The sequence below is a fragment of the Carassius gibelio genome, chromosome B13 (genome assembly GCF_023724105.1).
Source record: "Carassius gibelio isolate Cgi1373 ecotype wild population from Czech Republic chromosome B13, carGib1.2-hapl.c, whole genome shotgun sequence".
In the NCBI taxonomy this organism is placed as follows: Eukaryota; Metazoa; Chordata; class Actinopteri; order Cypriniformes; family Cyprinidae; genus Carassius; species Carassius gibelio.
Genome location: NC_068408.1, coordinates 15,547,197 through 15,567,201, shown reverse-complemented (window position 1 = coordinate 15,567,201; position 20,005 = coordinate 15,547,197). Strand labels below are relative to the sequence as shown.

The following is a 20,005-nucleotide window of genomic DNA, read 5'->3' as shown; positions in this document are numbered from 1 at the left end:
CCGTTATGCAAGTAGGAAAATCTTTTCCTGAACTGTGAAAGGGCTATGTGTTTTTCCTAAAATAGATCCTGCCCCTTTTCATTCGTGTGGAGTCGTCCACGAGTCAGCTCCACCTCTCCCCCGTGCCCCGGTTTTCCCATCTCTCTTTCTCTCTCTCTCTCCCACCCACACGACTGTCCAGCTGGCAATTCCCTGCCATTACAGCCCGTTATCTCTGCTGCTCATTAGACGCTTTTCTCTGCTTCCTACAAGGTCTGGGCTCTGCAGCTGGTTCTCAAGTCTTTTCTGAATGCTTTTCTGGTTCTGTGCAGAAATATAAACTGCATGAAACTGTGCGCCAAGACTGTGGAAAAACCGCTTAACTTGAGGTAAGGGGGGAAAGTTCTGATGTTTATTCCTCTGAGTGTATTCTTGAATAGTTTTATCTTTTACGCAAACGTGTCATAAATATTGTTGACTAGAATAACGGAAACGTTATTTACTTGCACAGATTTGATCTGAGATAAAGCTGCTGGACGCCAAGTAGTCTACACTTCCTCTGTCACGTCCTTTTATTCAACTCAGTTTAGCAATTAAGCTGATAAAAGATGTCAAAGTATTTGCAGCAGTTTTATGTTTTAAAGAACACTGATGTCATTATTAAAAAACTCAAGAGTTTTGCGGAAGTTTCTATTTCTCCTCCTCCGCTTGTATTTCTTAACAATGGACGAAGAAGTTGAGCTGCTTGAACTTTAATTTGAAGACACTTTAAATAAGTAAATAAACATCTGTTTGCATTTTGCACTCACGTTTATTAACCTGATGTTTAATAATGAATTTAGCTTGTGGGTCCAGACCTGGCTGTGTCTCGCCGTTACCTCAGCGTTACTTTTGCCTGTTTATACAGGCACTTTAAAGCATGATATAGTTTACAGATGATGCGAGTTATGGATTTTATTATGTAGCCTATTTTATGTCGTTAGTTTGTTTAGTTATATTTACCGTGGAAATACCATATGCCCCAGAGCTACTGGAAATCTGTTTTCAATTGCGCGCCAATCTCTACCTTGTATAATTGGATCCATCCAGGAAAAAATATTGATCTATTCAGTTTGACACATTTTACATATTTAAGTTTTACAGATGTAACATTCTCGAAATTGATTAAAATATTTGCGTTATACAATTATGCAGATGTAACAGATATCTAATGCATTGGTTAGAGTACTTTATTAGAAAGGAGACAAAGGAAATATTGTTCGTGAAGAAAACAAAGTAAAATTAAGGCATATCTCTTGTGCATTGTATTTTTCATTTCCAATCAAGTTGTTTGTCAAATTATCCATATTTGAGATTCTAGAAAAAGAAAAGTGTATAAAGATTCTAAAAAAAAAAAAAAAAAAAAAAAGTCTAGCTATGAATTTCCTAGAATGACAAAGGAGCCATTTTATCCCAAAATTAAAATACCATCACCTCATTTCCACAATACAATACATACAGTTGTGATGTAAATGTTAGTGACAGAAATGAAATAATTATTTTGGGATACATGTATTCCCAGTGTGGGATATTGTTAATATAAAAAGTAAGTAAACTAACAAACAAGAAAACTGTGTTCTCAGAGAGTTTGTTTAAGTATTCTGGACCAAAAGTGGACATATTTAAAGGAAATATTCAGGAATCAACCTGATATGCATGTAAAGGCCAAAATCTGTGGTTTTTATGGTTGCCGATATTTTTACCTGGATTAAAAAGATTGTATTATGACTTGATATTCAAATGAAGGCAATTCAAGGTCCAGTCCAGTCCGTAAACCGACAGTAAGGCCATGTGTTTGGGTAATGGGTCTGGACTCACTCATAGCAAGTGGAGATTACATTCCTCTGTGACCCACAGGCACCAGAGTGACTTGTCTGTTAAGCTGTTGTTATATTAGTGAAATCCGCACCAGTGCTGGGCTGTTATATCATCAACACAATTATCTGTGCAATGTCATACTATATACAAAGGGTTTAAACGCTTCTGTCTACAAACATTGAGATGAACCTCATGTCAATCAAGCATAAAGTCAGTAGGTGGCTCAGTAAAATGTTTTACTGCTTCCTCTAAAGTCAATATGCCAGTTGGTACTATTGCAGGATGGCTACAGCTCATGCTGTTCAAATTATGAAAATATGTTCATGCACATGAAGGTATTGAGTTTAGATTGTTTATGTGATGAATGAGATGTCTGGGACAAATTCAGTTATTGTTAGTTTTTCCTACTCACTCATTCTGTAACAGTGGGTTCCCCAGGGTGTGTTGGATACATGCACAGACATTTGATCTGTGGATGAATCTCAAGAAAATCCCAAGACACATTTTTCTCTGAAATCAGAAAAGGTAATTTTTATATATAAAGAAAACTAATGAATCTTATTTCTACGACCATTCAGATGTTTTGGATTATTTGTATAACATAATCATTACCGTAATGCTTCTGAATGAAATTGTTTGTTTGTTTTTTTGTAATATCCATTATTCACAATGGTCTTTATAATTATTAGATTCTTGTCACTGTACACTGCAAAACATGTTGTAAATAAGTATTACTGGAGTACGTTTTATAAGAAAATGCTGCTTTAATTTAGTAGTTGTGAAGTTTAATAGCAACAAAGTAAATTTCTTTTAGTGCATGTTTTAAACACAAATTGCATTACAGTAATGATAATTTTCTTTTCTTTTTTAATTACAGTAAAGAGAAGTGGTGATGAGGGTTAGTCACCTTGCTTAAAAATGATGTCACATGACCAAGGAAAATCTTGTGGTCCTAAAAACAGGCTTAATAGTCCTTAAACAATATACACATTTGGTGTGAAATTTGACCCGAAAGTAAAATTACGGTAAATGTCTCTTGTGAACAGAATAGTTTAAGTTGTTTGTCATTTCCAATCAATCTGTCTTTAAACGATATCCAATTGTTGGAAATTCTAGACAACTTGTCCAAGACACATTTTGCTTTTATTTGTGACATGATAATTACCATAATGCTTTTTACGCTTACAGGATTTTTTGGAGAATAATTATTTACTGTAAACTCAACTGTAAAAAAACGTTTTTTGAAGCTGTAAAAAAAGATAACTGCAGTTTGTATTATTATAGTAAAAAATAAGTCCTACTCATTTGTTTAGTGTACAGTCATTTTTTTTTTTTACAGTACAGTAATAAAGAATTAAATATTTGCATTACGGTAATAAGAACTGGTGGTAGGAGTGTGCTCAACATGTTCTGTGTGAACACATGATGGTGCTCAAATCAAAACATACTGACATTCACACAACAGTAACCACATGTTTTTCAGTATTTTTCAAACCACCTCCTCTTTGTTTCTGTTCTCTGCCACAGAGCCGCACATGGAGCTGTGTCAATGGTGGCGACACATTGTTGTCTTCCTACTTCATTCTTGGATTCCATCATGCTTTGCCCAAACCACACCGCCAGTGCGCTCGAGCCCCACACCGACCCCTCAGACAGCAGAACGTCCGGAGGCTCTGAAGTTCCGTCTGTCTGGCTTCCCCAGGAAACACAATGAGGGCCGAATTGAAGTGTTTTATAAAGGCGAATGGGGAACCATCTGTGATGATGATTTCTCACTGGCCAATGCCCATGTCCTCTGTCGCCAGCTGGGCTTTGTGTCTGCCACGGGCTGGACTCACAGCGCCAAGTATGGCAAGGGCACAGGTAACATTCCTGCATGCATCCGCACACTCAGTCAGATCAGATATAAAGCAGTTTCTGTGTGTGTTCAGAGAGTTTGTGTTTGTTCCAGGTAAGATTTGGCTTGACAATGTGCAGTGTAGTGGCAGTGAGAGGAGCGTGTCAGTGTGTAAATCTCGTGGCTGGGGTAACAGTGACTGCACTCATGATGAGGACGCTGGAGTGATCTGTAAAGATGAGAGACTGCCGGGATACGTGGACTCCAATGTTATAGAGGTAGAGGACCCTACATTAAAAAAAAAACTAATTTTAAATGCCACTGACAGAAAAGATGAGAGATACATAAAAAAAAAATATATATATATACATACATAAACATTTTCTTTTGTTTGGCCAGTGTTGTCTAGCTTCTTTGCTAGTTAACTTTTACTTCTACTACTTTGTAACAATATTTTTATTAAGTGTAAATATATTTCAATTTAATTTAAAATATGTTTCTATTATTTTGTACAGTAAGTATTGTTTAGTGCAAATAAATGTTAGTATACCTAACATTGTGAATATATTCATAGCTCTAACTCAGATAGGACAAAAGGGAATGTTGCTAATTTAACACCTAGTAAATGTTTTAAAAACAACATGTTATCTTTATTATAAAAAAAACTTGCTTTTAGCATGTCTGAGTGTGGGAAATGGAGTTAAATGCAATAACTTTACAAAAACACAAGTGTTATTCTACACTAATTTTATATTACTGTAGTCTTTTATTAATAATAATTTTTAGTAATTGTATTATTTGTTATGGATTTTTGTTGATGTTTTTAAAATATTACTCTTAAGTGTCATTTAGTTTTAGTCCAGTTAATCTAAGTTAGTTTGACAAGGCAACATTATAAATGTTTTTGTTTACATCAAGTTTTTATCTAGTATTTGTATTTGTATGTTTTATTTCAGCTTAATTTTATATGACAAACATTTGTTAATAGTTTTAGTTAACGATAACAACTCTAATCTAACAAGCAGGAAACACTCGATGACTGAGCACTGCATCTTTTTCTTTTTCTTTTTTTTGTCCTGCACTGTCTAAAGGGTTTAAATCCACTCCCATCTTACGAGTTCGTTCACACTCTGTTCATGTTTGGTTGTCCATATGGTTTTTAGATTTGCATCATGTATCTCTCAGGTGCAAGTAGATGAGAATAGAGTGGAGGAGGTGCGTTTGCGTCCTGTGTTCACCATAGCGACCAAGCGGATGCCTGTCACTGAGGGGGTGGTGGAAGTTAAGAATAAGGATGGATGGGCTAAGATCTGCGATAACGGCTGGACACCCAAAAATTCACGTGTGGTTTGCGGCATGATGGGATTCCCCCACGAGAAGAAGGTCAACAAGAACTTCTACAAGTGAGTGTTCATGACATGTTGAGGCCTGGATGTAGGAAAGGAATCGATTTTATCCATCATCGGGCATTGATGGTTTGTGTTTGGCCATGGAAACACTTTCATACATTTGAATATGACTTTATTTAGAGTTTGTGTGTGGCGTCTCACTTTACTGTGGTAGTTTAGCCACTGTGAGAGGAAATTATGTTTACTTTCTCAGTCATCTGTGAAATGCAGCAACATACACACGGTTTAAACCACAGACAAACATCTGGACAAGGAAACTATTGCATAGACGTAGGACATTCATGCATTCATCTACCAACTGGTAGAAAGTACACTGTAGGGGTCTCATCCCAAAATCCAATGGAATGTTACGAGAATGTTCCACTTACGTGAATAAGCCCTGTGCAGTACAAATGGCTTTACACACATACACTTAACCAGTGAACCTTAAGAAAAAGCTAAGAGGAAGTCTCTATTGAACGTCTGTCTGCATTTATTTCCCATCTGTGGTTTTATAGACTATAGAATGGTTTCATTTCTCAACCCGTCTCCCTAATAAGACACGTACGCACCATTGCCTACCCCACATTCTTGAAACAGTGGCACACTGTGACTGTTGCTGTTTCCATAACCCCACTTCAGTTGTTTTTATAGTTTTTAGGATATTTGAATGGAATTTAGGATTCCAGCATAGTTAAAGAAGCCTATTTTATTATTGCCCAGAAGGTTTCTTTCTAAAAAGCTTCGACTTTATCATAGTTGGTAAGGTCAGAATAACCCACAAAATACAATGAAAATCAAATAACAAAATGTTAGTGTAATGTTAATGTTAGGCTAAATATGATGGGTTTTTATCTAATATAATTATACATATATATTATATTAAGTAATATATAAACTCTCTTAAACTTTAATGTAATATTAAATAACATTCTGCAGTTAAAATTATAGTCAAATACTTTACATGTACTTTAGTATGTTATTCAGTACTTCAAAATATGTGTAAATCTTTGAAAATCACTAAAGGTTATTAAAACATATTGAGTTAAAATGTCAAAGTAATAATCCTACGAGCCATTTTTGTTGGCATTAAACTGCCATAGTTTTAAAATTCTGAAATATCTCAGTTTGCATTGAAGTTTCAGTGTCGTAACTGCAGATCTTGTTTATGCGCAAACAGCAACATTACACTAACCAATGTTAAAAAAGTGAAATCACAATCAACCACCCCTTTAAGATGAACAAAGGTCTAACAGATTTTGGATGAAATAAGGGTGAGTATTAAATTACAGAATTTTCATTTTTGGATGAATACCCCAAGGGGAATATGGTGATGCCACGCAACCTTTCCCATCTCTAACAGTCTAAACTGTCCTGAGGTGGACAGAAAGAAATCAGACTGATACAGTAAATGGTGTTCATGAGTGTATGTGTGCTTGACCTCATTTCCCTGTTTTCAACAGGCATCTCAGAAAGAGATCTGCTGTGCCAAAATCTAAAGTTAAAGTAACAACGGCCAGGTACTATCTGAGGGAAAGAAACCAGTAGTGTTCTTTCCCTAGAGGACTCAAGCACATAGTGTGGCTTTAGTACACAACACTATTAGTGTTAGTCTAACTGTACTATACTAACTGCAGTTTTCAAGATTTAGTCAGTTATGCATTTTTTTTTTTTATATATGCTCTCTCAGCAAAGTGTGAGTGTCGGTCTGAAAGTGTGAAGGAAGAAACATTTCCCCATGAAGAACTTATTACCATCTGTTAGTTTTACTCACATAGTTTTGAGATGAGGCTGTGCTTGTGCAAGAGTCAGAGCATTCTGAGGGAGATATCTTGAAACAGATACCCTCATACTAGCACACATCCCTCCTTGTGCTTGCTGCATGTTCACCTCAGATATGTGTACTTCTAATGTGCTAGTTTCTATTGTTATAACAGGCATGGGAATGTGAAATCACCACTAACACTTTTACTTTTTATTTGATGTGGTATTTTGTAGATCTCATTCCAAAGTTTCTGTTACTGACTCTTATGGTAATTATTATTATATATCAAATAACTATTGATTTAGTTAGCTTGTGCCTCACAGCATCTTGACTGTGTTAAGTCTTAATTAATTTGAAAAAGACTTGGATCTTATTGTCCTCTTTCCCAAGCAGCTGGTATGTATGTGTGCATGTGCATGTTGGAGGTTGCAGTGGACATATGAGTGTTTCTGAATGCTTAATGGATGTTTGCATTACAGGCAGGAGTCCAAAGCTAAGGCTATCACTAAAACTAGCACTAAGTCTAAACCGGGCAAATCAGCTGCGGCTAAAAGGTAACCTTGGTAAAACAGGGGAAACATACATTACCTTTTTGGTTCAGATCTTTCCAACCTTCTCTTTTGTTCCCTAAAATGTTGTCAGGCGGAAATGCTGCATTACAGGTGATTCTGGGACCTAAACCTATAAATTATAGAAATCGGTTACATAAAAGACAAAGAAGCTTTGTCACATTATTAAATGTGAAAATATGCCACCATTCAAAGGTTTGGGGTCAGGTTTTTTTTTTTTTTTTGGAGGGGGGAGGGGATTTATTGAGCAAGGAAACATTCAGTTGTTTAGAAGTGACATGCATAATGTTACAAAGATTTCTACTTCAAATATATTATGTTCTTTTGAAGTTGATATTCATGATTTCTAGAATGATGATAACATACAGTATGTGTATACAAGAATACTATAATAATTTAATTAACTTCATTATCAGACACTTTTATCCAAAGTGACTTACAGTGCATTCAGGCTAACATTTGTTTTTTACCTAACGTGGTACCTGGGAATCGAACCCACATTCTTTTGCGCAATGTTGTACCACTGAGCCACAGGAAAAGCTGCATCTTTCTCTGAATAAAGGATTAACTTGAGTATGGACCCTAATCTAAAAATAATGTGCATTATTTATATACAACTCTTGCACTTCTCCTCTCTAAGGCTGTATGCTGAACGGCAGAAGAATCATTTCCTGGTTCACTCAGTGGCATGCTTAGGCACAGAAGTGCACTTAGCGGCATGTCCTCTGGAGTTTAACAAAGGTAATGCCACAGAGTCGTGTCCTGGAGGAATGCCTGCTGTGGTCAGCTGTGTGCCTGGTCCACTGTACGCACAGAGCACTGCCATGAAGAAGAAACCCAAGATGCAGGTAAACTGTTTATTTCATTAGTGCTCCATAAGTGTAGTTAAGTTTATATACTTATGGTAACTGTTTCTTTCTCTATTTGTTTCTCATCAGTCTACTATACGGCTAAAAGGTGGAGCGAAATATGGTGAGGGCCGTGTCGAGGTGTTGAAGGGCAGTGAATGGGGGACGATTTGTGATGATCGCTGGAACCTGCTCTCTGCCAGCGTTGTGTGCAGAGAACTGGGCTTCGGCACTGCCAAAGAAGCCCTCACAGGTGCCCGCATGGGACAAGGTGAGATTGCAAGTAGTGTAGAAAGTCTCATTAACAGTAATGATAGTGCCAATGTCTTTGCATGAATAAAACTGTTAGTTTATGTATTTTTGCATTGTGTTTTGTCTCAGGGCTGGGGCCTATCCATATGAGTGAGGTGCAGTGTACAGGTCATGAGCGCTCCCTGTGGAACTGCCGCTTTAAAAACATCACAGCTGAGGACTGCAAACACTCTGAAGATGCTTCAGTTCGCTGTAATGTTCCATATATGGGCTTTGAGAAAACGGTCAGAGCAACAGACACGTACTCACACTCATAACATTTCTACTTATCTGTTGATTTTGTTTACTTAACACGTATGTCTTTTGTATGTCATTCAGTGTTTCCAGTGACTCTGTATTACATTCATTTGCATCTATTGCTTGCTTCTTAATTTAAGAAGAACATAGCAATGATCAAATGAACTACATTTATTGATGGTGGTGTGCTCAGTATTCATTTTGCCTCAAAATGGATGACTGGAAATATTGGGTATCATTGTCTGTATCAAGAGACAATTGCCAGAGTTAATACATTATCTGTTGTGATTTATTATGATTGATTCTCAACAGATGCAACATACCGTAACCATTATGCATCTACTGCTAGAAACCTCTTAAATGCATGTAGAATACACCAGGGCTAGTTGTCACACACTCTTTTGACTTTTGAAATAAATTAACAAATAAAGCACCTCAAGAAACATTCTTTAGAGTAAGAAGTGTGACAATTAGCCCCGGTCTCCTTTATATTTCTCATTGAACTTACTCTTACCCCTCGCTCCTGGTTGTGCCCTGCTCAGGTGCGCATCTCAGGGGGCCGATCTCGCTACGAGGGCCGTGTGGAGGTGTTATATACTGAGACTAACGGGACGCTGCGCTGGGGCCTGATCTGTGGAGAAGGCTGGGGAACTGAGGAGGCCATGGTTGTTTGCAGGCAGCTGGGCCTCGGGTACGCCAACCATGGCCTACAAGTAGGATGCTAACAGTAACAGCAACACACACTTGCATGCTAACAATGCCTTGAACTTTCTGCTAACATCAAAAAAATCTGATGCTGCTGGCTTACACACTCCCACATACATATTCAAAGCCTTGAACTTTGAAAACGCACCACATGAGTCAGTGCATGTAGTACATGGATGGACAGAATTAAACCTGCTGAAAAGATCAGTCAGCTCAAGTTTGGCTATTGAACAGCTTGGTTAAACTACAGTAGCTAGACCAGCTCCACACTAGTACTAACCAACCATGCTGTTCTATACTGGAGCCTCTTTATAAAGACATGCATAGTATGATCCAAAATGTGAACAAACAGTATATGACAAGTTATTCATGTGAACATAAAATATGAAACTATGTAGTTTCACACATATTGATTAGCATATTTGTTGCCCACAACAATGGTAGGATGGTTTTATGTTACAAATTCAATAAAATGTATAAATAGGGCCCCTGATCTTTTCAGCAGGGTGGTCTGTCTGTGTATGTGGGTAAGCAGTGAATGGCAGGAGACAGATGGGTGAGCAGGGTGTTTGACGTGGCGTAGGTTGTGATTGCAGGTGCGTCTGTCGGGTGGGCGCTCGCAGTATGAAGGGCGAGTGGAGGTGCGGGTGGGGCAGCTGTGGGGCAGTGTATGCAGTGAGGGCTGGACCACCAAAGAGGCCATGGTGGCATGCAGGCAGCTAGGGCTGGGGTTCAGCATGCATGCTATTACAGTGAGTACATGACATACACACATGCGTGGAGATGCAGCTCTATTCTTTCACCAGGAATGCTGTTTTTTAGGCAAAACTAATGTTTATAAATTACTTTTTTTATATAAGGGGAGCACTTTTGTGGTAGCTATATAGACTAACAAACAGCCATTGATTATTATTTTTTTTTAGGTGGTCTCCATGTCTTGTCATGTTTTACCCTAAAAGAAGGAAATTATAGAAATGTTATTGTAGCACAAAGATTTTTAAATTAATAATCTTTTTCTTATTCTTTTTTTATTAGCATTGTGACATTATTCTTATGACAGTATAGGTTTAACAACAGTTATGTTTCTCCCCAAATTATTATTACCATGGTGCAAAATTTATAAATAAACCGTTTTTAAAAAAGTATTTTTCTGTCTTTTCCTATATTTTCTTATCAATTTTATTTTGGGTTCAAGTGTGGCCTGGTCTTTCTTCTGCAAATTTCAGCCCAAATCCTCATTAATGTAATGCAAAATTAAATAAATTAATGAAAAAATGTATCTTTTGGAAATCATTTTTCTTTTTCTTTCTTTCTGTGGGGGGAGGAGTGGAATGACCTGGTCTTTGAGTGTTAGATGCTTAATGCTTTACAGTCTTCATAGTGAACTGTAAATCACCATCTTTCTGTGTTTGTTTGTGTTGCGTGTTTGCTAAGGAAACATGGTATTGGGACAGCAGTAATGTGACAGAGATGGTTATGAGCGGAGTGAAATGTACAGGAGATGAGATGTCTCTCAGCCAGTGCCAACACCACAGAACGGTCAACTGCCAGAAAGCAGCAGCACGGTTCTCAGCAGGAGTTATCTGCTCAGAAAGTGAGTAACCTTACACATATGAACACAGATGCAAAGAATACCTTGAATTTGAGTGTTTGATATTAAGCTGTCCAACAGCACTAGGACTTTTCACTGATTACAGCACTCTGCCAGTGTTTGTGCCTTTCAAATACACTGTCAGTCTTTGTATTAATGAAGGGACAGTGAGACCTTTGCAGGTTATGTATCATAAGTGACTGTCTTAATAAGTGAATCACTGAATCATTCATTCAGTGTATACTGATTAATTCAGGAATGAGCTAAGTGACTCCATGCATCTGAATGTGTCTATGAACTTACTATATAGTAGATGTAAAAAGGTACTATGTAGTATATGTGAAAAGATTAGTTGTGCCCAAATTCATAGTATTAATAAAATAGTAGGCGAACAATGCCCGGATATGCATATTAATTTAAATTATATTAATACATTTTTGTTAGCTCTGGAAAAAAATAGACGAAAACAAAAGATGTGTCTCAAATGATGCTATACAATATATACTCTACCCTCTATCGTATAACACATCCACACTTAAGTTTTATTTTTATTTTTTCTGTTAATCAAGTGTGTCATTCAAGTATTTGCACCTTTTTCTTTTGGAATTTTAAGTGTGAACACACTACATACGCTATTTATACTGAAATGGCATACAGTAGTGCAAGTCTGCGAAGTGGGATGCAGTTAATTGGCAATATTGTGTTTACAATGTAGGTCACTCAGTATTAACTTGTTTATAGAACTGCTGTATAAAAGTAGTTCAGTCAAACAGTATAAGAGTCGTTTTGACTGTTTTGCAAGAGTTATTCATGATACGTTTATAGATGGCTGGAATTCTCACCTCTCAGACGGTCAGTCTGCTGCTGATGGTAGATCTAGAGCTGTGGTCAGTCTGCTGTTTATCGTTCTCTGAGCTCTTGTCTGTAATTAGTGAACCTCACATGGCCAAGACTTGACTTCAAATGACTTACACCTGTCTAGATTATGTATACCAATGATACAACATATCATTTTCTCAACTGTTGTGCATTGAGCAAAACTGTTTGTTCAGATTTTAAAACCTCAGACATCCAGTTCAGTGACCAACATGCTGTGTCAAAATAGAAACAAAAATCGAAATCAAATTCTTGGACCAAGGCTGTATTTTTCTTTGAACTCTCATTTTACATTTCCAGCATGCTGTTTCAAGGTTTTCGCTTATTTTAGCTTGATCTTAAAATGTACTCTTTTGTTTCCCCAGCTGCATCTGATCTAGTACTGAACGCACCGCTAGTGCAGCAGACGACGTATATAGAGGACCGGCCGTTACACATGCTGTACTGTGCAGCAGAGGAGGACTGTCTGTCCAAGAGCGCCGCTGGAGCTAACTGGCCTTACGGTCACCGCCGCCTGCTCCGCTTCTCCTCACAGATACACAACATCGGACGGGCTGACTTCAGGCCCAAAGCAGGCCGTCACTCCTGGGTCTGGCACGCATGTCACGGGTAAGCATGCTGTTAAAAATGGCTGCATTCAGTAGAGTAAAATAGTCCTATAAAATAAAGTTAATCCTATTGTGTTGACAATCTGGGTTAACTTTTTGTGCTACTCATCAAATGAACTGGTTTTCATGCAAAACTAAGTAGAAGAAGAAAGAAAAAACACTAAAGACTCGTATAAAAACAGAAAACCCATATTTTAGCTTGTCAGACACTAAAAATATAAAATATGAGAAATTATGAACTCGAATTATGAAAATGTTTTCCTACCTTTTGTTTTACAGCTCAATTAGACTCAAAATAAAAACATTTCATTGACATTTCCCTCTTTTGTACACCGAGGTGCTACATCTAAGTATAAATAGTATGTAACATTACTTTTTCGTAATGTAGATAGTATTTATTGATATTTTTAGTTGATGGATATATCCTCTGCCATTTTATGTTGAATTCTCAAACTTCTGTGAGGGTAAAATGGGTTTCTCACACTTATTTTCAGTGCTTGTAAATAATCGTTTCAAATACTTGACTGTGAATTTCATAGACATGAAGAAACCATGATTTGAGTAAACATCCAGTCTTATAATTCCCAAGTTTTCATGAATTTTATTGGTGAATTGTATGGAAACCAGTGGAGAGTACATTTTACCTCAACACAATGTAACCAATATAAATTAGCCTTTCCAAAACACGTATGTGTTGATCATTTTCATGAACCGTTATGACCCTAAATGAGAAAAAGATTTTGTACTTTCAAGGTCTTTCTCTCTGTTTTGTGGCATTCTGGGGTCTACTGACCAAAGTTTGAAGACCCTTAATCTTTTTTTTTTTTTTTTCATTCAGTTTTGATGGGTTTTGTTGTACGTGTCTGTGACTCCACAGGCATTATCATAGTATGGACATCTTCACACATTATGACCTGATGTCTGCCAATGGCACTAAAGTGGCAGAGGGACACAAAGCCAGCTTCTGCCTGGAGGACAGCGATTGTGACGAGGGTAAATCACATTCATCCAAATACACATTTACAGTCAGCTCTGTTTAGTTTGACACATTTTGACTTGTGTAAATATATGTATTTATTATAGGTGTCTCCAAGAGATATGAGTGTGCTAACTTTGGTGAGCAGGGCATCACAGTGGGATGCTGGGATTTGTATCGCCATGACATTGATTGCCAGTGGATCGATATTACTGATGTCAAACCAGGAAATTATATCCTTCAGGTCAGAGGATGGGTGCAGATCACTGTGCCCAGTCATCAAAAACATGTATTCTGTTGATTTCATAGTATTTAGACTTGTTTTCACTTCTTCCCAGGTTGTGATAAATCCTAACTATGAGGTTGCTGAGAGTGACTTCACAAACAATGCCATGAAATGTAACTGCAAATATGATGGCCACAGGATCTGGGTCCATAACTGCCATATTGGTAAGACATGAATACAAAGCCTTAAAGAAAAAGTTTACCCAAAAATGAAACAATGTAGATGAGTTTGCTTGCTCACCAGTGGATTATCTGCAGTGAATGGGTGCCGTCAGAATGAGTCAAAACAGCTGATAAAACATTACAGTAATCCACAAGTGATCTACACAACTCTAGTCCTTCAATTAATGTCCAAAATACCATTTTACACACAGTTCACATATTATATTCTGCAAAAATAGTAAGAGTTTATCAGGGCAATATGCTATTCCGAATATTGCCTTTTTGGAAAAGTGCTTTAATTGAATGTCAAATACTGAAAGATTTATTTTTCCTTGTCTTTCATTATTTCAGGTGATGCTTTCAGTGAGGAGGCTGAGAAGAAGTTTGAGAAATACCCTGGACAACTTAACAACCAGATCTCATAATCCTATCACCAGATCGATCGGATTAGCATATTGAGTACAATATTTATTCATTCAAACCAGCCATAAACTAATGAATTCCTCACATTGCAATTACATAAATCCAAAAGGTTTTTACACCAAGAGTATAGCTGTATTGACATTACCTATAATTTTTTTTTTTTATGAAAACAGAACTCCAAAAAACACTCTAGGCTACTGAGTCTGGCTTGAGTAGAGTGAAGATTAGATGTAAATGAACATTTGCTCAGGCCGTGCAGTAGTACAGCCTGCCATATGGGTTAACATTGAAATCAGGTGCTTATTTTCTTAAAGGTTTAAAACGCCTTGTCGATGCATCACACAGCTTGTGTGCTGCCGTCTCTGTGAGTTAAAAATACTTGAATGTTTTGTACTCCAGATGAGCATTCGGGTTTAAAAGCTGTTGCAAAGTGTGAATGTACGTTATGCTTCAAAGCTCTGAATCAACTCCTATTCTACTCTCAAACGCTCTTTCATGTATGACTTGTTAAATCTTCAGTGACAATATTGTTTTTTTTACACGCTGTCCTACTGAACTGATTATGCATTTCATGTGTTCAGCTGCAGTAAAATATTTCATGTCACATGCAACTCTGTTAAAGATGAGAAATAGTGTTTATTTAAAGTTGTAATTCAAATCATTACAAGTATTTCAAGTTTCATGAGTCATTAAACAAATAAATGGTAATAAGAAATGATCAGTCATGACTCGTTACATTACAAAGGCCTCTGCAAATGTTGGCGAGTGGAAAATCAGGGCTAAATGAGTGTAACGTGTGATTGTTGCTGGTAGCCATCGACTTCCATAGTATGGAAAACAATATTATGGAAGCCAAAGGCTACAGGTATTCTACAAAATATCTTCTTTTGTGTTCAACAAAAGAAAAAAACTCTTACAGGTTTGGAACAACTTAAGGTCGAGTAAATGATGGCAACGTTTTCGTATTTGGGTGAATTATTTCTTTAGACTTAAAAGTCCTGCAGGCTGCAGTGTGAAATGTTTTCCGACTGGAAATGACACGTCTTACGACAGGCAGTTGTTTAACGTGCAAAGAACAGCAACCACACGACTTCTGAAAAATCAGTCTTGTTTGTGGAAGGCATAACAATGATATTAATTTTGAAACTGAGTGAAGTGTACTTGGTCACATTTTCTGAAAGCACTGTGAATATATATTAATGACCAAAAAACATTGATATTGCAATGTTTTATTGTGAAGTCACAGAGGTTTGTAAAATGTATTAAACATCATATATTGAATACAAAAAAGTCTGCAATGCTGGAATAAGAGCACCCACTTTTATTATGGCAGCCAAATGTTCATTCATCTCATGATAAACCGTGTTTCACACAAATATTTAGAAGTGTTCCTTCAAAAACAATACTGATACAGTGTAGTTTGAGAGGACACACTGATGTTTATCCAGACTAATGCTCAGAAACATCCACACACTTCCAAAAAAAGTGCACAAACTGCACAATTATAACATTTGGACTACACAAGCGTCCAGGCTTTGCTACTATACTGTTCTGCCTTATTACCTCCTTAAAACATCTCCAACTATAATAATTATTCAAATCATCTTTTGCTTATTTATCTGTGTAAACTTCATGGGACGTCACTCGGTGCGTTCAGGGGTCATGTGCAGCATGAGAAGGTCGGCCCCCCGCCGGACCACCACATTTAAGCTGTCGCTTGTCCTCACAGCGTTATAGATCTCCTCTGACGAGTTCACCTTTGACCCGTTTATCTCAACAATAACATCCCCTGGTTTCATTCCAGCTCTGTGAAACAGAAGACAGGAAATGACATCAACAATAGGAGGCCTCTATCAACAGACCGCAGCAGTGTGGGGTGAGAGCAGTGCTGCTTTACCTACTGGCTGGAGATCCTATAATAACACGGTGGATGAGAACTCCATGAGAAACATCAGGGAAGGATATGTCACGCATCTTCAGCTCTTCGATTATACTGAGAGGGCAAAAACACCATTTTAAAGTCAAACAAAATCAAAAATACACAGCGGCCATCTCACACACATTTAGAGTCTGGTATCAAAACACAGATAAGCACCTAGGGGTCAAAGTCAGCATCATCACTCCAATGTAACGCCGTTTTGATCCTGATTCTCCAAACCAGGACTCTGAAAACAGCCGATACACATCAATCAGGGACCCCAATATAAATGATGTCACGAATAAGAATGAAAAGGTCAAGGGTCATTCTTACTTTGTTTGTCTGCCGCCCGCTCAAGGAAGATGCGGACTCTGTCTGAAGGAATGGCGAAGGAAATCCCTGCAGTCACTTTCATGGTATTAATGCCGATGACCTCACCATCCTGAAAGTTACAAACATCACATGTTAGTTCATATCACATGCATTACATCGCGTAACCAATCAGTAGCTTCTGAGACAGACTGATCAGGTAGGCAAATATGTTCTTCTGTTACTAGTCAAATGACCTATAAATGAAACCTCAACTTCCTTGTTTCTAAGGTATGTTCTAGCGGTACGTTGTGTAAATGTCAGTCAGCGGCTCACCAGGTTTATAAGGGGACCTCCTGAATTTCCAAACTGTAAAATAGAAATGTGATGCAATGTATGAATTATTTAATAAAGGAAATAAACAAGCAGTTACACCCAGATTCTCCAATGTCGTTTCCTGCGCTCTTACGTCTATGGTAGCATCAGTCTGGATGTAGTCAATGTTGGAGTTGGACAGGCCCAGTTCTTTACTTCCTCTCTGGGCAGAACTGACGATTCCAGACGTGATTGTGTTTTTGAGAGAGAAAGGGCTCCCCATGGCAACCACGAACTCACCCTGACGGACATCAGACGACTGGCCGAGACGTAACGTTGGGAGGGGATGCTGGGATGAGATGAGGAGAGAAGAGAACAGAATAAGAAATATAATATGTACTCATACAAATGTTTTATGTACACACACATTACCATTTACATTTAGCAGACACTTTTATCCAAGGTGGACAACGGAAGCAATCAAAATCGACAAAAGAGAAATGATACATAAGTGCTATGACAAGTTAGCTTAATTTAGTGCATGTAGCAAGGTTTTATAATTTATATTATATAATAAATAAAAAGAAAACAGGCAGAATAGAAAAAGATTAGAGAAAGCTAGGAGTTATATCTAAAAGGGGCAATTTTTATGTTTTTTTTTTTTTTAAGAAAAGAATTGGAATAGAGAGCGCTAGAGTTAGAGGGTCAGCTAAAGATGGAAGAGATGTTTTTTTTTTAACAAGATGTTTAAGTTAACAACTAAAAAGTTTGGGGCCTCTTATGTGCGCAATACAGTACAAATAAAACAAATGCAGTACATAAAATGTTGTGAAATATTAGAATTTAAAATAATTGTTCTCTATTTTAATAAAATGTTATTTATTCCTGTGAAGGCAAAGCTGAATTTTAAGCAGCCATTCTACTCCAGTCTTCAGTCTCACATGATCCTTCAGAAATAATTTAATATACTGATTTGTTGCTCAGTAAAAAAAAAAAAAATTATTATGCATGTTGAAAACAGTTTTTGCTGCTTAATATTTTTGTGTAAACCATGACATGATTACATATGATGAATAGAAAGTTCAAAAGAACAACATTTATTTGAGACAGAAATATTTTGTTGCACTGTGTCTTTACTGTCACTGCTGTTAAAATGTAATGCATCCCTGCTGAATATTTCTTTCTTTCAAAGCAGCAGTTGTACCTTGGCATTGATTTTGATGGTAGCGATGTCTGCAGCCTGGTCAACATCCTGGACTGTGGCGTTGTAAGTGTCTCCATTGGTCAGTTTAACACGAACGCCACGCTTGTTGGCGACCACATGGGCATTGGTCACGATCAGGCCATCGCTACTTATGATGAAGCCAGAGCCATTCGAGATGGGCACCTCACGCCCAGAAAAAGGGTGTCTGAAAAACACATCACATAGTATTTGTCACAATACCCAGCAGAACAGAAACTAAACACCTATAAGACAGATACAAACAGTCCACAAAGAATGAAAAAGTCCCTGTTGAGGAAAACAACTTAAACAAGCCTAAACTTGTTTGCTGGCCTCCAAGTCTAGTCAGGGTGGCCAGTTTATAAGAAGGGTTAGTAAGCAGCTTGGCCAGAATGTGAGACTCATTTAAACCAGCTCAGAGACTCGTTTTAAGCTAGCTTGAGTTGTTTTCAGCAGGACTAGAACACGATTTCGTTGTATTTTTGACAGACCCACCGCCCAACGATCTCGATGTAGACTACAGCTGGTGTGGACTTCTCAACCACATCCGCGATGAAATTATACTTGTACCGCGGGCTGTCCGGTTTAAACGGAGAGGCACACTGGACCGTCGGTAGTAAACTGTCAATGAGCAAATTCCTGACCGCGACTGTCCTCTGTAGGGCATCTTTATTGTCCTCGTCTTTTAATGAATACAACACTGCTGCTCCGAGTCCCAGTCCAAACGCGGCGGCTGCTGCCAGACGAGCGCTGCGACCGTCGCCTGCTGAACTTCGGGGAGAAACTAACGCTACAGATCCTGCTTCATGATCCGCTTTACCTGAAGAGGAGTTAGACAAGTGTCCTAGAGGCCTTACTGTCATCAGGTTTGGTTGCCGACCGCTGTCCCGGAGACATCTCGTGATTGTCCTTATGAGACATCTATTAACATGTGATGTTGCCATGTTGCATCAGATCAGATGTATCGCAGAAACCATTCAAACCCGATTGACGCAGGACATCACTGTGTCAAAAGCGTTATATATTAGCAAAAGTTTCTATGAAAATGTACCTTCAATCTTCTTTAAATATAAATATGTTGCTAAAATGTTCTTCACATACGCTCGTCGAGGCGCGTCTGTCCCTTCTTCGGCTCTTCTGTGGGGTCAGTGAATGTACCGGAAGTAGTAGTGATCCACCTCTTCTGGTCTGCGCATGTATGACATGTCTGAGGAGAGCTGGAGCTCAGGGTTGCCAGGTTCGCGGTTATCCCTTGAATTGAGTTACTGTAGTTTGATTCTTCCCGTGGAGGTTTGCACAGAGATTATCGACTTAAATTGGTATTTAGAAATATTTTACATTCTACCAACTCTGCCATGAGTTTTTTTCGTTACCCTAGACATAATGCTATTTCTTTTATGCAATTTATTATTATTATTTATCATTCTTTATTATGTGAAACTATTATTTATGATTACTACTAGTGATTTTAAAGTTGAAATTGTGTATTACAAATGCTAGTGCCTGTAAAATACATATTTTAGGTATGAGAGAGGCATATGCTGTATTTATATATTTTGATAGGGTCATTAGGACTGTAGGTTTTGATACACACACCTGGCAACCCTGTGGGAGACTCCATCTGAGAAGCCACGCTATTCGTAATTTTGTAATAAAAACCTTACTAATCAGACATATCATATAGATATGATTAAGTGATATTGTAACAAATATAATTTAATCATTAAATATCTTTGATTAATTTGGCGCTGAATTTGGAACCGCATTCTAACATACCACTTTATATCGTTATATAAAGAGTAGTATGCTATATCATTATATTT

General features: G+C 37.7%; 2 protein-coding genes across 6 annotated transcripts; one reads left to right on the top strand and one right to left on the bottom strand.

Annotated features, from left to right (window-relative positions):
* The first annotated feature begins 152 nt into the window (after positions 1-152).
* loxl3b (lysyl oxidase-like 3b) lies at positions 153-15,133 on the top strand. Of its 4 annotated transcripts, XM_052572623.1 has the most exons (17): positions 164-368; positions 3,364-3,699; positions 3,788-3,951; positions 4,859-5,076; positions 6,525-6,581; positions 7,306-7,380; positions 8,036-8,243; positions 8,334-8,514; positions 8,625-8,779; positions 9,335-9,505; positions 10,094-10,249; positions 10,932-11,091; positions 12,330-12,573; positions 13,450-13,565; positions 13,656-13,792; positions 13,887-13,998; positions 14,347-15,133. In XM_052572623.1, exons 2-17 carry the CDS (start codon positions 3,372-3,374, stop codon positions 14,418-14,420), a joined length of 2,556 nt encoding a protein of 851 aa, XP_052428583.1. In that variant the 5' UTR covers positions 164-368; positions 3,364-3,371; the 3' UTR covers positions 14,421-15,133. The 4 variants fall into 4 exon arrangements, with proteins under 4 accessions (XP_052428581.1, XP_052428583.1, XP_052428580.1 ...); XM_052572620.1 differs by lacking the exon at positions 10,094-10,249 and having other exon boundaries at positions 166-368; XM_052572621.1 differs by lacking the exons at positions 6,525-6,581; positions 7,306-7,380; positions 10,094-10,249 and having other exon boundaries at positions 153-368.
* A 498-nt stretch (positions 15,134-15,631) lies between these two features.
* On the bottom strand, positions 15,632-19,376 carry LOC127970236 (serine protease HTRA2, mitochondrial). 2 transcript variants are annotated; one of them, XM_052572625.1, is made up of 9 exons: positions 19,284-19,376; positions 18,678-19,185; positions 18,165-18,369; positions 17,115-17,309; positions 16,982-17,014; positions 16,670-16,778; positions 16,514-16,583; positions 16,316-16,411; positions 15,632-16,224 (listed from the first exon to the last, which is right to left on the bottom strand). In XM_052572625.1, exons 2-9 carry the CDS (start codon positions 19,124-19,126, stop codon positions 16,059-16,061), a joined length of 1,323 nt encoding a protein of 440 aa, XP_052428585.1. In that variant the 5' UTR covers positions 19,127-19,185; positions 19,284-19,376; the 3' UTR covers positions 15,632-16,058. The 2 variants fall into 2 exon arrangements, with proteins under 2 accessions (XP_052428585.1, XP_052428584.1); XM_052572624.1 differs by having other exon boundaries at positions 18,678-19,348.
* Positions 19,377-20,005: the final 629 nt, after the last annotated feature.